The following is a 16,704-nucleotide window of genomic DNA, read 5'->3' on the forward strand; positions in this document are numbered from 1 at the left end:
TGGGATACGGATACGTATCGATCATCGCATGGGATATATCGTTTGTATCGCGTAATGTATCGTTGTTGTTGGAAACATGGGGAAACATTGGGAAATTGGTCAAATTTTTCAATGATTGTTAAAAAAGACATCAATACACACTTATAATCAAAACATTATTTTTTTTTTTTTAAAAAAAAAAAAAAGAAGTGCACATAATAGGTCTTCTTTGTATGGGGTCCTAATCTATATGTTGTCTAACTAAATTGTAAGAAGGCGTTAATTGTAAGAAGACGTGCGGAAACGCAAGCAATGCATTCAAAAGAAAAAGAAGAATCACTGGATCAGGTTACATACATGTTTGATTTTATGTTTGGACACGGATTGCATTCGATTTGTGAGAAATTGGAATTTTTATTTTTTTTTTTCAATTTTCAACAACCCGGCCCATCTCCTCCAAATCTCAAAATTGAAGCTCTCAATCCATGATTTTTCATGCTAACAATTTGACATTGATTTAACATGATTTACGGGGGGAAAAAAAAAGGATCAAAAACAGAAAATGCTCACCGGATCGAACATGTGGGATATATCCCACTACTTGTGCTTTCCGTATCATACAAGTGAGATACAAGATATATCGTGAGATATATCGCCCAATATCATCAATACTTAAAACATTGTCTGAAACCATGTGAAATCATGCCTAAAACATCTAAAAGCACTTGGTGGGGCCCACCTAAGTTTTGGAATAACCTAAAATTTGGTATGACCCCTCATCCAAATGGGACACAAAACAAATGGATGCCACACCACATACAACAGTTGAGAGTGGATGCCCACCCGTCGAAACCTTCTTGATTGTTTATAAGGCCCACTAAGAAGTGGTTCAGCCATCCAACCCATCCATTGTGTATCCCACTTGGATGTGAGGTCATACCAAATTTTAGGCCATTCCAAAACTCAAGTGAGACCAACCAAGTGCTTTTAGATGTTTTAGACATCAATTCACCTAAGTTCTGGATACGGCTAACTATTGGAACACCCCCTAATTTAGGGGGACACACCAAATGCATGGTGTGTATGTCCGCACACATTATGGTGGGATCCATAGAGCTCAACTCAACCTCATGGGAAGCTCCCATGAGGTTGACCTCATAATATGTATATATGCTTCCCATGAGGTTGACCTCATAATATGTATATATGCATGCATATATAGGGCTTTGCTAACGTCTCCACCTTCATGGGGACGTTGCTAACATCCCCAAACCTTTTCAATGGCACACAAGGTGACCTGTTGTCGATCCAAACCATTCATTCATCCATATAACTAGGAGCAAGCCATGGTGCAAAAATTATACTAATCAGGTGATCCTAAGCTTCCAATCAATAGAATGAAAACAGACAGTTATGATTGACCGGAGTAACAAAATAGGTCTAATCATCATCTTGAATCATCTACTAGATAGATCCCACTTTATATTTCTTATTATTCTAAAGTAGCACTTTGATTTGACGATTCCAACCATGTGATTTATGGTTCATAAACAACGGACCGTTGTAACAAATTGGCCTCATTCAAAGGGTTAGAATCATCAAATCAGTGTGATTCTTGCACCATGCCTTGCTCCTATTGTATGAATGAATGAACAGTTCGGATCAATGATAGGCCACACCATGTGCCATTGAAAAGGTTTGGGGCCATTGCTAACATCCCCATGAAGGTGAGGACATAAGCAAAACCTACACACATCCATATAACAAGGAGCAAGCCATGGTGCAAAAATTATACTACTCAGGTGATCCTAAGCTTCCAATCAATAGAATGAAAACAGACAGTTATGATTGGCTGGAGTAACAAAATAGGTCTAATCATCATCTTGAATCATCTACTAGATAGATCCCACTTTGTATTTCTTATTATTCTAAAGTAGCACTTTGATTTGACGATTCCAACCATGTGATTTATGGTTCATAAACAACAGACCGTTGTAACAAATTGGCATCATTCACAGGGTTAGAATCTTCAGATCAGTGTGATGCTTGCACCATGCCTTGCTCCTATTGTACGAATGAATGAACAGTTCGGATCGATGATAGGCCACACCATGTGCCATTGAAAAGGTTTGGGGCCATTGCTAACATCCCCATGAAGGTGAGGACGTAAGCAAGACCTACACATGCGCACACATACACACACACACACGCACGCACATACATGTACGTATGTGTGTGTATTGATTTTCAGTGGGGCCCACCTGAGCTGAAACAATGTGATTTTTTGCCCAAACTTCATCCAAGCCAAATGAAGGGCCTGTGTGGCCCAGATTGCATATGCACATCACGTGAAATGAGGTCGCAAAGAGTTCTCATGGGTTCTCACGAGAACCAGTTCCTAGGAGAAAATCTCTGTGTCTGTGTGTATGTGTGTTTCAAAGAGATTTCTGCTGACTCTGTAAATCGCTAAACATGTGCTGTTTTCGTTCCTCTGTTCACACACACCTTTTTGCGAAAAGAGAATTGTTATGTTGAGTAGAAACAAAACCTTTACAGATTTGACAGTACATAATTAAGTAAATTACCTGCAAATTACAATTTGCTCCAGCAGATAAAAGTAACCCAACACATAATCTTGCACCTCTTGCCAATGCTACATGAAGAGGTATCGTATTGTGCACATTCCTGATGTTCACATCAACTCCAGCATCCAGAATAATCTACAGAAGTCAAAAGAACCATCGCATTAAGCTTAACTCAAAGGAAATTGCTGGGAAGGACTTGGACTCATCAGTCCTCACTCATCACCAAACTTAATAAAAGCAGGTTGCCGCCACCATCCAGAATCATTTACATAGAACAACTATGAAGCCATAGTGTAGTTGACCCAATTAGATGGGATAAGGCTTAGATGATGATGGTGGTGATGCACAATAAAGTCATGGTGTTTACCTTGACCAGCTCAACATCATTAGCCATCGCGGCAGTATGCAAAGCTGTCCGCCCATGCTGTGTTTCTTGGGCAGTAGGATCTGCCCCAGCAGCAAGCAATATTCTTACCAATTCTCTAGCTTCTGCTCAAAACAGTAGAAACAGAGAAGCAGTTAAATGGGATAATAAAGTACTGAGCAACAAGAGCATTCAGAAAGAGAACTGGAGTTTCCAAGGTGTACTGGGACACTTTTAGGGAAGAAAATCAAGGGAAACCCCATTCACCACCTGCATGTACTAAAGCCGAATCACCTCCAAATTACCTAAATGCCCTCACATTTAGTTTAAAACCCTTCCAACGTCCTTAACCATGCATTGTTTTACCAATCCATAAAAGCGTGTGAAGATTTTTGCCCTTGTGACCCTATCTTTTGCCCTCGTTATGTGTGGTAGAGATGTGTGTGCAAGTAAAAGAGTATATATAAGAATGACCCCCAAAAAAAAAAAAAAATGTATCAGCCTTATGTCTAGAACCTGTAGCTAAAGTTACTATCTAGCGGTGATTCAAGAGATGCATCACTCAAGATGAAGTATTTGTTCATGGCACTTCTTCGCTTCTTTTTTCCTTTTGGAGAGAGAGAGAGAGAGAGAGAGAGAGAGAGAGAGAGAGAGAGAGAGAGTTCTTCATGGCAGTTTTTGTTTCAAAGGTATTTGTTTAAAAAAGACAGTATTTCTTCATAGCCAATGGAGTATTAGATGATATATAATTAAACATATGTCCAGACGATCAAATATACCAGCTTCATGGTCCTTCTTTAGAGCAGCTGCCATACACAATGCAGTTCCAACCGGACTTCGAATTTCAATTGCTTCATCAATCTCTTCCTGAGATGCAACCTCCACCCACCTTCTGACAACAGCCACATTCCATGTTGATATGCACATGTGCAAAGGCCTGCACCAACAAAAACATTAAAATAATGGTGCAAAATAACTTAAGCAATAGGTGACCCATATGGCAGCATGCAGCAGAAAGCATATCATCAGATCAAACATAAAGTGATCTATGTACGGTCCTCAAACAGATGACAGTGTTGTTCATATTAATGCAGAGATATGACAAACATAAAATTATATATTGAGACACATAGCTGTCCAATTCAATGGATGGACTGGTAAGGTTTGCATTTTAAGTTTTTACTGGAAAATAATCTACTCCTAATGCAACACAAGTTCTTACGTTAAATTTTTTGAGTTCCGAATGCCCATTGATCTGCAACCTCCATTTTCCAATATAACAATAGCACAATCAGTGTATTTCTTGGCAATGGCTCTATGCAGCACAGATTCACCTTCATCATCCACTGCATTGGGATCAGCCCCTGCTAATAGTAACTCCTGTGATCATTGAACACGGGTTTGAGAGAAAACATGAAGAAAAGTTTAAATCTATGTAATAAGAGCATAGAACTTTAAAATTGTGCTGCCGTGTAATGTGTCCATGTGTCCTGACCCTCCGGGATACAGCTCACATAAAGAACTAACTTTTGTATGTTTAATTATTAATTTCCATCATGGGCATACCTCATTACATACAAGTAACGAGTTTTTTATTTTCTATAATTGTTTCTTATGGCATTGTTTGCATATAAATGATTGGAATATACTAATGAAATATAAACCTTTTATTAGTTTAAGTATCTATAAGGATATGTTACCAAATCTGCTTTTAAAAGACACTGTAACTCATACCCATTTCCATGTCCAACACTGACCTGCAAGTCTTTGTCCAAAAAGGTTTAAACTAACGAAAGAAGACAAAGGAGACCATGTTGACACAACAGGAACTTACACGCATGCAATCTGGTTGGCCATGAAAAGCACAAACATGAGCAACAGATGGACCAAAGCCATCCTTCAGCCTAGAAGTAACATTAGCAGATCTTCTGATAAGAGCACGGACACATTCTGGGGATCCAGTAGCTAAAGCAAACACAATTGGAGGGTCTCCATCTTTGTCTAAGACATCCACATCAGCCTCTTTGTGCTCCAAAATAGTTTCAACAAGTTCTGCCCAACCCCGCCTGCAAGCCAGATGCAGGGCAGTTTGTCCTTCAGCATTTTGTGCTTCTAGAAGTGAACCAACTGAGCAGTTATTGTTTTCCGTTGCAGCCTTTGCAAGCAGATTTCTGCATAAGTGCACAAGAAAGAAAGAAAGAAGAGGTGAGTTGAATGTGAAGTCATAAGTGCTCCATTAAATCTGCAGATAAGTAGGAAATGTAAAAACACTCGGGCTCACCTAACACCATCCAGATCCCCTTCAGATACAAGTCGATGTAGGGTAGTTGGGTTACCCTGAAAAACCTCCAAGACTGATGTAGGGGATGGCTCCACGCCATTTGTTCCAGGACCCTTGGCAAAATCACTGTATTTCAGAAATGAGATGTGGGACCATTAAAAAACAAATGAGATGTGGGCATCAACTATCAACACAACACTGAAATATTTAGAAAGATGGACAATGACGAAACAAACACGTGCCTCGACATGTAGGGTGGAGTGACATCAAACTTTCATAAATTAATAAGGGAACAAGCACCAGCTACATCTTTTTTCTTTCTTTTTTTTTTTGATAATCATGTATAGATCACATGAATGAATAAAGAGAACTGTACATGTAATCATTTGCAGAGAAATTGCATAAGATTTAACATATCCAGGGTAGGACTGACTCAGCAGCATCAATAGCCAATCAGCTTTCCAAGTGTTTAGCAGATATTTATTTTTCCCCCCAGACTAACAGAAGGCCTTAGGAATGAAACTTCATGAGACCCATGATGACGATAAGAAGGAAAATAGGTTGAACAGAAAATGATAAGAACTTTTGGGCCAAGGAGCTGGTTAGACTGAGTTTCTTACTTATCAGGGCTTGCAGGAGGACTGCGAGGTATCTCTTGCAAATGGCGAAGGAATATTGCTAGCATTGCATGGAAAGTAGGTCTCTTTGAAGCTTTGAACTGCAGGCACTCACCAACCATTTTCCATAATTCCCTAGGTATCCCAACACCAACTACACTTGCATACTGGGGGGGCAACCTCCGAGCCTTGACCACAGCTCGATAAATTTCTTCAGAACTTAATCCAGCCCACCTGCATGAAGAACAATCTCTATTACCAGACAGCTCATATTGTCACTACAAGTACATAAAGGAGAAAGGGAGAAGACATACGGAATGGAACCAGTGCACATTTCCACCAGGGTACAGCCAAAACTCCATGCATCTGACTCCTGAGATATACCAAGTGCATCATCCCAAAATATGTTTAGTGACTTCTTTAATGGTTCCCATGCCTCAGGGGCTGTGTAGTGTGGACTCAGCATTGTACATTCCATACAGGAATGCATTCTTGGATTTTCCTCTTCTGAAACTGATCGAGATTTTCGGCAAGGCTTCTTCAGAATCTCTGGAAGCCCATAATCAGAAACCACTGCTCGACCTCTTTCATCCAAAAGAAGATTGGATGGTTTTAGATTCATACAGACAACACCTGCTGCATGGAGTTCTGCTACCCCACGGGCAATGTCTGCCCCGTATCTGCAGTCACAAACAAGACTCACAACATCAGATATGTGAAGCAGAAGTAAAAATGTAAATATCCGTATCCAACTTGAGAAAATTACTTCATTACACAAGTTGACAGGATTGCAGTTCTAAAAATAAGAAAAGAAGCAATATAATCAGAACCAATTGAACAAGTAATTTCAAAGAGTCAGCAAAAAATTGGCTGAATACAAGAGAGAACTCTCTTTTGTAATCACTTTAAAGTTCAAACCAGACACCACCATCAAATATTGCAATCTAAGATGAAGAAGCAGATGGAATCTCCTTCTAAGGTAAAACAGTCAACAATCAAGTTATCATTTATCAACAATATCAGGAGAGAAGAAAAATGAAATTATGTAGGATCTACCATCAAAGCGTTACAAATACAGTGCTTAAATTTTAAAGGAAGCTTCAGAAAATTCTTTGCAGACCAGCAATTATGTTCATCTTAATTCCCCAGTGTTCGAAGACAAATATTCTTTTCAACAAGTGAGAAGCAGAACTCTATTTTAAAACATGTGTGTGATGTAAGTTCAAATCCATGAATTCAAGCAGAATGAACAAAGGCAGAAATAGGGGAAAGAGTGAGAGAAAGAAAGAGAATGAAGCTATGAGAGCAATAAATCAACAAGTGATAAATGATACCAATCCGGGAATAATAAAATCCAAAAACAAAGTTTGAAACCACAAGCAAAGAAGAGAGACCAAACATAATAAATTCAATTAAGAATTGCCATATAATTCCGTTAAGAACAATCTTTCAAAAAATAAATAATGCCATTAAGAACACTTATAGTCTTATGAAAACCATAAGATACCCACTTGTCAATCCTAGCCCTTGATTTACTATAACATTTGTATTCTCAAATAAGTGCCAAGACATCCTAAAATCCCATCACACCCAAACACCCCATCCGTAATTTAGCCATAACCTCCTCAAACAAATGAAAATTGCACAATCTTCGGATCAATGGAAAGATAATGGGATATGCTTTCAAACAGAACTATTCTGGCCATGTTGATGCCACTTGGCACTTGAAACCAGACAGTAACCATAGGTTGTGGCTTCTCACTACATCAAACTCCCCCAATTGGAAAGAACTCATCCTCAAGTTCATCTTGTCATGTTATGTAAGGAATACACACGACACTTCTTTCTAGCTCTGCGTAGATTCATCTTTGGCTTCTTTGGAGACTGATGGTGAAGGCCAACTTACCAGTTTTTCTTTCTCAGGACTCTGTGAGGCACTAAACCCTAATTTTTCATTCTTTTCAAATCAACATTTTAGTTTAATGTGAGTGGCAAGCTTTACAAGAGGCAGCTAGGTAGAGGGCGACTGAGAGGGAGATCAGGGGAGGGAGATTTAAGTTTTGCAGATTGTTTCGTGGAATGTTAGGGGAATGGGCTGCCCAGAAAAGCAAACATGCATTACAGAGGTTTGTAGAAGTATGAAACTTGACCTGGCATCTCTTCAAAAACAAAGGTCTAGGTAATAATTTCCAATGATCTCAAGGAGTTTCCATGTGGAATGCGTTACTTTGGATGACATTGGAGAGTCAAGAAGGATTGTGGTTATATGGAACCTGGCCCTTTTAGAAATATTAGACACCTAGGTGGGGACCATAATATCCATTCGATTTAAAGAAAAGCAGGAGGATTTCGCTGGGCATTTTCATCAACCTAAGGCCCCAACATTCTAAAAGGACAAGAGGATGTGTGATAAAGGACAATTAACCACTTGCTCTAAAAGCTCGAACTGTTGGAGCATGGCGAATCAATCCATTTATCTCATAGGCTAGGCCCCACATCTCATGGGTTAGGACCTCGGTCAAACCTCCCTCGTGGGCCCCAAATCACATGGGTATCGCCTTACACGAGCCACCCACCTCACACAGGCTGCCCACCCCAAGTGTGCCCCTGCATCCCACAGGCAACCCCAATCGAGCTCGATGTGAAAATGTCACTGCATTAATGTGTGGCAAGAACTGGATCTTTATTTGGACGAGGAAAGATTAGAGAGCATTACCTGTGACCTTTAGGGTGGGGGAGGTTTGCTTCATCCATAATTAGGTGAACCCAAGGTTGTTTACATTAGACTTGACAGGTTCTTGTGTCTCTAGATTGGAAGGAGCATTACCCATGGGTCTTCCAATAAGACCTTCAGAGGCTAATATGCAACCATTGCCCCATTTGGTTGGAATGCAATGAAAAGTTTTGTGGGCCCTAGACCTTTTCAGTCAGAACTTATGTGGCTGGAAGAGGAAAGATTTAGAGAGAAGGTGAGAGGGTGTTGGCATTCAGCTCAGGTGAAAGGGTGGATCTAACACAAGTTAAACGTTGACTTGAAAATAATAATAATAATAATAAGAGTTCAATAAAAAGAGTGGCAGAAAGATTTTTTGGGGTAAGTGGAAATCATTAAGGCAAGGATTCTCAAGGCAATCTTGACGGATTGATAAAAAAGAAGAGTTGGAGAATCTATAATGCAGGGGCATTTTCACACCAGGCTTGAGTCGGGTGGCCTGTGGGATGCAAGGGAACACTCGAGGTGGGCGGCCCATGTAAGGCGGGTGGCTAATGTGAGGTAGAACCCATGTTGTGTGGGGCCCACAAGGGGACTTCGGCCGAGGACCTGACCGATGGGATGTGGGGTCTGGGCTATAAGATAAAGGGATTGATTCGCCATGCTTTATCAATTCGAGCTTTTCGAGCAATTGGTTAGTTGTCTTGCATCAAAGTGGTATCAAAGAGAGAGGTCTCGTGTTCGAGACTCCTCACGGAGGGTGATTAATGCAGAGGCATTTTCACACCAGGCTCGAGTGGGGTGGCCCTTGGGATGTAGGGGCACACTCGGGGAGGGTGGCTCATGTGAGGCGGAACCCATGTGATGTGGGGCTTATGAGGGGGGTTCAACCGAGGACCTAACCCATGGGATGTGAGGCCCTGGTTATGAGATAAAGGGATTGATAGGTTAGTCGATGTAGAACGTGTCACAGATACATTCCTAGCATGGTTGGGCCAAAAGAAGGTGGACCATAAATTGATCATAACTTTTGATCCGGGTATCGTTTCGAGATGCACAACCTATCAATCTTTACTGAAACGGGCCATCCGAGGTGAACCGCCCCACAAAGTGGGTCTCATCTGTCTATTTCATTAGAAAATGCGTGCTTTCAGCTCAAAAACGAATTTTTAGGAAAATATTACTATTTTTAGTAATTCTGAATTTATTAATATTTTCTTATTTTTAGAATTTTAGATTTTCTTCCTTTTTAGAAATAACTTGTAATACGTTAGAACTCTTCTAGTAAAAGTTTGTTTGGAATTTTTATTTTTAGAAATTAGGTTTTAAAAGAGTTTTATTAGAATTAGGATTTTTATTAGAGTTAGGATTTTGTTATTTTTGGTAATTACGAATTTTGTTTTTTTCTATATTAACAGTGTAACAGGGACACATACAAATTAAACAATCATCAATCAAATTACGAATTTTATAGAATTTATTTCTATTTTGCTTGTTTTTTTTCTCGTGGATTCGAGAAGTCTCTATGAGGAGTTCAGAGAAGTTCCTTGGATTCGGAACAGTTATCCCCTTGAGGAAGACGGTGCTTGACCTCATGTCCTTCCCTGCGTCAGTTGTCCGCATCAATCTATCATAGAAGGATATTCATCAACAGCATAATATAAAATTAGAATTTAAAATGAAAGTCAAATGATGAAGAGATCAAGAGGGATCAAACGTACAAGGATTTGCAGCTCACAAAGAGAGAAGTGAAAATCTCATGTGCGGTTCTGTAAAGTAACCGTAATGGTGACTTATTGGTCAACTTTTTCCACTATCCACCCAGAATAAAATAAAATCATATTGTGCCTTACATAAAGTTGTCAAAGCATGATTAACCTTAGGATTGGAAATCACTGCTTATATACTCGGTATTAACCATAATTTACTAGAACATTCTAAAGTGTTAGTGAGAGGAGGAAGGGTAATGGATTTACCTAGCATGAGATATCACATTGTTCGAGGAACCCAAGATGCTGCCAGAGTAATGAATCGCCAACAAGGGTGTTCTACCATATCATAGATTCTTATCCAATACTTGTATACTTTCATCCACAGTTTTTTCCATAAGAACTCTCATAGAAGGCTAAGAGAATTACTAGTTTGATTGTGGATGATAGGAGTGTGGAAGAGAGGCAACCAATTTGTTCAAAAACCGTTAAATCTTATTCCAAACTATTATCAGACTAGAGGTGGCTCAGATCGATTTTTTATATATATAGAATATTGACATATAATTAGAAAATTAAAAAATCAAAAGCAAGGCAAGCGGTCCGTTTAAGCAGTAGATCACAATTTGGCAATAACAATAGATTTCCTAAATACACTATTTTTAGATGATCTGATTCCCCTTACAATAATCTCGATAACAATGGATCTTCCCCTACAAGGAGGCTACGCAAAGAAGAGGCCCATCAGCCAAAGAGATACCTCTGAGTTCACCTTCCACCAAAACTGACCACTGAAAGATTCTTAAGTCAAATTGCCCATCATGATAGCTTCCAAGTTGGTTCTACTCGAATCATCAATACCGAACATGCCAGAGAAAAACCATATTAACCACCCCATCTTCTTCTCGAATGCCCAAACTAAATATTAATAATCTTCAGCTTTTGCGAATTTCTTATTTAGAGGCTAACTGGTTTGAGCAACTTTTTAGGAGGACAAATTGAAGGAAGTCATCCGAGCGAATGGGAGTGACAAAGCCCTTGGTCTAGATGGGTTCCAATCGCATTCTTTTAGGAGTATTTGGATGACATAAAATAGATTTGTTTGTTTATGAATTTTATGACAAGAGGAGGCTCTCCAAAGAACTGGGAGCATCATTAACAGCGTTGGTCCCTAAGAAAAAAGAAGCAGATTGTTTGAAAGACTTTGCACCTATTAGCATTCTTCTTCTTCTTCTTCTTCTTCTTTTCTTCTTTGAGAGAGAACAAAGATTTATTAAAGGGAAACACATTTGATTTTGGGTTGACCCTTGGTGTGGGGGCAACACCTTGCAGGATCTTTTTCCGTCTATCGCTACGATTGCCCCAGATCATTTCATTACAGTGGTGGGTTATTATTCTTACCATGGTAACCAACTAGTTTGGAGCCTGCCTTGCCGCCGAAATATGACGGATGATGAGATGTCAGATTTTACAAGGTTGTTGGAGCTTCTAAAGGAGTTCAGCCCTTCTTCTATAGAGTCGGATTCCATTCTTTGGATGGCTCATCGATCAAGCAAATTTTCAGTTCAATCGCTACACGAACTAATCTCTTCTTCTCCACCTTCCTCATCCTTATCATCAGTGGTTCTACAGAGCCCCTCCTCATGTGGCTTCTTTTGTGTAGTTGGTGGGTCGGAAGAGGGTGCTTACTATTTATAACTTGCAGAGGAGATCGCTTGTCCTCTCCAATATTTGCGTCATGTGCATGGTAGATGCAGAATCCATTGACCATTTATTTCTTCATTGCGCCTTCACGAGTAGGGCTATCAACGGGCCAGGCTTGGGGTTGGTCTTGGCCCGAATTATGAATTCTTATTTTCAGGCCCAAGCCCAACCCATTGACACCCCTATTCGCGAGAAAGGTTTGGGATTATGTCTTATTTGAGCTCAACATGGATTGGGTCATGCCGAGGTCAATGGAGGAAGCGATGTGAGCCTAGCACGGGGGAGGAGTCGGGAAACTCGGTAAAGTTAGGTGGCTAATGGCGGTGCTTTGGGAATTTTGGGGAGTCAGGAATGGTGGTTGGTTTCTAAATGAAAGTGTGAACGTTGACGTCACCTTTAGAAAAATCCAATGGCTAATTTCTAGTTGGAACCCCTGCTATTCAACTCCTTAGGTTATCCTTTTTCGCATTTTGCTTTCGGTGTTTCTTGTATTCTTTCCTTGCTTTTTGCATGCCTTTAATAAATTATTGTTATCTCTCAAAAAATTACTAAAGGAAAGGAAAACTACAAAGGAGAAGGGGTGCCAAGCAAGCGACCAAAGCTATCCAAGAAAATCAAAATTACAGTCTCTCAACTTCAAAACACAAGAGGACCACTCAATAATCAACACCCTAATGCTTAAAGATGATGTGCTTTCTACCGATTTCTTCTTATTGTTGAAACATCGAGCATTTCTCTCTTCCCTTACCGCCCACCAACTACAAGGAGAGCCATCCTCCAAAGCACAGTCTTCATTTTTCCCTACTTCATCCTGTGCCAAACTAATAGAAGAGAGTCAACAAATCATGGCGAGGACCACGAGACGTGAAGGCGCTCCAAAAGGTCAGCCCAAATTGAGCCCAAAAAAGGGAAATGAATAAACAGGTGGTCCATTGACTCCTCATCATTCAAGCACAGAAATGCAAACATTGGGAATCACCACGCCCCTTTTTCAAAAATTGTCTACAGTAAGGACTTTCTTCCTCCCCACTAGCCTCCCAAAAGCTGCAATCTTTGGAGGGGTCTCATAGTGCCACACAAAGCCGGTGAACCCTCCAATGAGGGGTCGCCACCCCTCAAGAGAGAATGGAAGGATTTAACATAAAATTATTCCGAACAATTAGCCTTCCACGCCATCTTATCAGAATTGGCAGAGGACGGAGCATAATGATGAATGCGATCTAATAAAGCCACAAATTCGCCGACTTCCTCACCTAGAAGAAACCGCCTACAAGAAGTTTCCCAAATAACCGCCCCACCAATACGGGAGAAGCAATCTGCCACCATCATAGCTGGGACAGGAGCCAACCTAAAGATTCTTAGGAAGTCGACTTTTAATGGGGAGGAGCCTACCCAAGAGTCTTCCCAAAATCGGATTCTTTCTCTATTCCCTAAAGAGTAACCAACACGTAACCCAAAAGCTGACTTCATGGAGGAAACACCTTTCCATGATGCAGAGGCTCTATAAGCGGAATCTTCACTTGTCCACGACTCACCATCTAAGCATCCATATTTGCTTTTGACCACCAACTTCCAAAGCACCTCGTCTTCCTCCCCGAATCTCCAAAGCCGCTTCCCGAGCAAGGTGTTGTCTACTAGGATAAGGAAGGTATTGGTATCATGGTCCAAGTGGGGCTTTTCTCTTCAACAGATAGATCTTAGATGGGCTGTTTTTCTATTGGGTGTTTTGTTCTTAAATGGGATGTTGGTTGCTCCCAAGTGAATTGATGTTAAATATAAGGCCAAGGGCCATATTAAACATGATATGGGGAAAGCAAATACATATGTCAATTCAAAGTTCCTTGGATACATGTTAAAGCAGTTGGGTTATGGGGTCCGATGGAGAGGTTGCATGTCCAAATGTTTTGGATAGGCTTCACCTCAATTTTGATAAATGAAGCACTAAAAGATTTTTGAAAAGATATAGGAGCCTACAGTAGAGGGGTCCTCGCGGCTTGCTACAATCTATGGTAGTGGCAGAATCTTTTAAGTAAAATGATCAGAATGGATTTGTTGGAGAGTCTTATTAGAGGTGTCGAATGTAACGAAACTTATCCGATGCTCTAAAGTAGTTTCGAGTCAAAAGATTGCCCAAAGGAGTGAATTTATGAGGGTGCAGCTTCATAACGAGGTTCAAAACCTGGGAGCAGTGTCTAGTGCAATCCAAGGAGGTTAACAATCTCGGTTTGACAGACCCAATCGCAGAGAAAGTTGAAGGGAAACCATCAGCCTGGCAGAGTACACATTTGACTGTTGGTAGGAAAATTACATTAATAAAGGCAGCCTTAGCAAACATGTCGACAGCTAGGATCGCCCCACTTGTACAAAAGCCAAAACTAATTGTATAGAGGGGTCGTTTGGATGGTGGTAAATGAGGCAAGTTGCAAATGATTTACCAGTAAATCATTTACAACTTGCATTTGGATGCCTTAAAATGCTAGTAAATCATTTACTAGTTGTAAATGATTTACCAGCTTTTCCCCCTTTTCATTTGCTAGCAAAAGAAAGCAAATGATTTACTAGCAAGAAGCCTCCAACAGCTCTTTTTTTAAAGGCTAGGGAGATTCTCTCTCTCTCTCTCTCTCTCTCTCTCTCTCTCTCTCAACAGCAGATCTTGCTACTAGCCTTATGAAAAAGCATTTGAATTCGTGAGCCCACTTCTATGGCTCACCTAATGCTTGGTTTTATGTGAGGATCAACCCTAAGCTTTAGTGAGATGCGCTTAACCCAATGATCCACTTAAAAATCCACTCTTATATGCCATTTGAATGTTTTTTAATGAATTATTTCTCTGAACTATCTCAGGTGTGAATACACAATTACAGGATATAAACCATTTACAGGCTATCCAAACACCGTAAATGATTTACTAGTAAATCAGCTAAACAGTAAATGATTTACGATTTACTAGTAAATCATTTGCAACTTAAACCATTTAACACCATCCAAATGACCCCAAAATCTATGTGTGAGCATTGTATAATACCACTTTATACTCCAATATGCACGCATGTATTATGTAATTAGAAGACCTAAAGCCTCATTATATTAATATTGGCAAACTCAAGACACAAACTAAACCCCCATGTGCAAAATTTCATCTTGGCCCCTTCATGTTCATGTGTATGCATGTGTCTATGAAAAAAACATGTTCTTCATAGTGAATTCATACTTGTAGTTGAGTTATAAAAATAAAAAATAATAATAATAAGAAAAAGCACAAAACATAAACCCAAATTCCACAGCATGATTTCAGAAGAACAAGGATTCATCATCAGAGACAAAAGAAGACCTTAGAATTTGTTCCAAAGTGAGGCGACCTTCATTCTGCTGCATTTCCGACTGCACAGAGTGACAATACCTATCCATGACAAGGCAGAGGCGTCCATCCATCCGAACTGCCCCATGGAAGGTGCACACGTTCTGGCACCACATTGACGCACGCCGCAGGCCCTCCAGACGGCTCTGCACCCAGACCAAATCCGTCTTATCCCCGAGTATAACCCTCTTCACCGCGACCCGGTGCCGGCACCCGCCCTCTGATGTCGAAGAGGAAGAACCCGCTGACAGCACAGCCGACCACATCTCTTGCCCGGCCCGCTTCCCCTCCCCAAGCTGCCGAACCAGCCGCAGGCCATGGTGGGAGCCGAGGTCGATGGGGACCCCACACCCGGAACTGGATGTATGAGACTGGCTGCTGCGCCTGCGACGGCTGCGGCAGCCAAACTCATCCTCTTCTTCATCTGGGTCGGCAGCAGTGGCGGCATCGTTCTCATCGTCAGTGAAGTCGCAGTCAAAGGAGGAAGGGGAGGAAGGGTGGATGAGGGAGAGGACTGCAAAGTTTTTGCGGAGGGCTTGGACGGAGTTACCGACGGTGGAGATATGGCGGCAGCGGGGGCAGGATAGGGTAGTATCAGGGGAAGCGGAGAACATGCGAGAGAGGCAGTCCTTGCAGAAGCCGTGGCCGCATTGGAGGAGGAGCGGGACCCGCTCTTCCTCATCGTATCGCATCTGGCATACCGAACAGCACGGGACCTTCATCACCGCTGGTGATGATGATGGCGACTAGATTCTGCCCTGTTTTGGGAATCGATTGATACTCGATCGAGAGAGGGAGAGAAAGCAGATCTGTGGGAAGATATGAATTCAGGAAATGCTATTTATGGAATAGTAATATACAAGATATTGATGTGAGAGAGAGAGAGAGAGAAGTACATGGAGGAGTATGAGTAAAGGACGAGAGAGAGAGAGAGAGAGAGAGCAGAGCAGCTGCTTTCCTTTTTTTTTTTCTGCCCTTGCTCCTCTGCTCGAAGGGGGCATTTTGTTCCGACCGCTTTGGTATTTATATTTATTTTATTATCCATTTAATTGAAATTGATTTTTCCACCCAACCTGTTTGGTGCGTGCATCGTTGTTTTTGATCTTTCCCTTGTATTGCCCAAAAAATGCGTGCGTCTAGCAAATAAATATAGTGGCCATAAATAAATAAATAATTATTTTCCCTACTATTTAGGGCTCTAACGGGCTGGCTGGCTAGTTGGGCCCATATGGCCCGGCCTGGCCCACAACATGCCAAAGCTTGGACTTGAGTTTTAGACCTATTCTTTTTAAGTTTGGGCTTCTCCCCAATTTCAACGCATAAAAACAAGCAGCCAATGGGTGATGCGAGATCTAAAGACCTGTACTAAGTTAGACTTATTTAGGTGTGCTTTG

The 16,704-nt window shown here is 40.9% G+C and overlaps 1 protein-coding gene across 2 annotated transcripts in view; it reads right to left on the reverse strand.

Moving 5' to 3' along the window:
• Positions 1–16,301, reverse strand: part of LOC131225793 (E3 ubiquitin-protein ligase KEG) — a 52,233-nt gene extending 35,932 nt beyond the window's left edge. Inside the window, exons 1-10 of one of the 2 annotated variants that reach the window (XM_058221387.1) lie at positions 16,207–16,301; positions 15,284–16,119; positions 6,141–6,506; positions 5,830–6,060; positions 5,210–5,335; positions 4,763–5,099; positions 4,151–4,308; positions 3,708–3,865; positions 2,932–3,053; positions 2,565–2,699 (exon numbers count right to left, since the gene is read on the reverse strand). In XM_058221387.1, coding sequence (XP_058077370.1) covers positions 2,565–2,699; positions 2,932–3,053; positions 3,708–3,865; positions 4,151–4,308; positions 4,763–5,099; positions 5,210–5,335; positions 5,830–6,060; positions 6,141–6,506; positions 15,284–16,032 — 2,382 coding nt within the window. In that variant the 5' untranslated portion in view covers positions 16,033–16,119; positions 16,207–16,301. Of the gene's footprint in view, positions 1–2,564; positions 2,700–2,931; positions 3,054–3,707; positions 3,866–4,150; positions 4,309–4,762; positions 5,100–5,209; positions 5,336–5,829; positions 6,061–6,140; positions 6,507–15,283 lie in introns of both variants that reach the window. The other variant, XM_058221386.1, reaches the window with a different exon arrangement.
• Positions 16,302–16,704: the final 403 nt, after the last annotated feature.

This window comes from Magnolia sinica, chromosome 14 (assembly GCF_029962835.1).
Source record: "Magnolia sinica isolate HGM2019 chromosome 14, MsV1, whole genome shotgun sequence".
Lineage (NCBI taxonomy): Eukaryota > Viridiplantae > Streptophyta > Magnoliopsida > Magnoliales > Magnoliaceae > Magnolia > Magnolia sinica.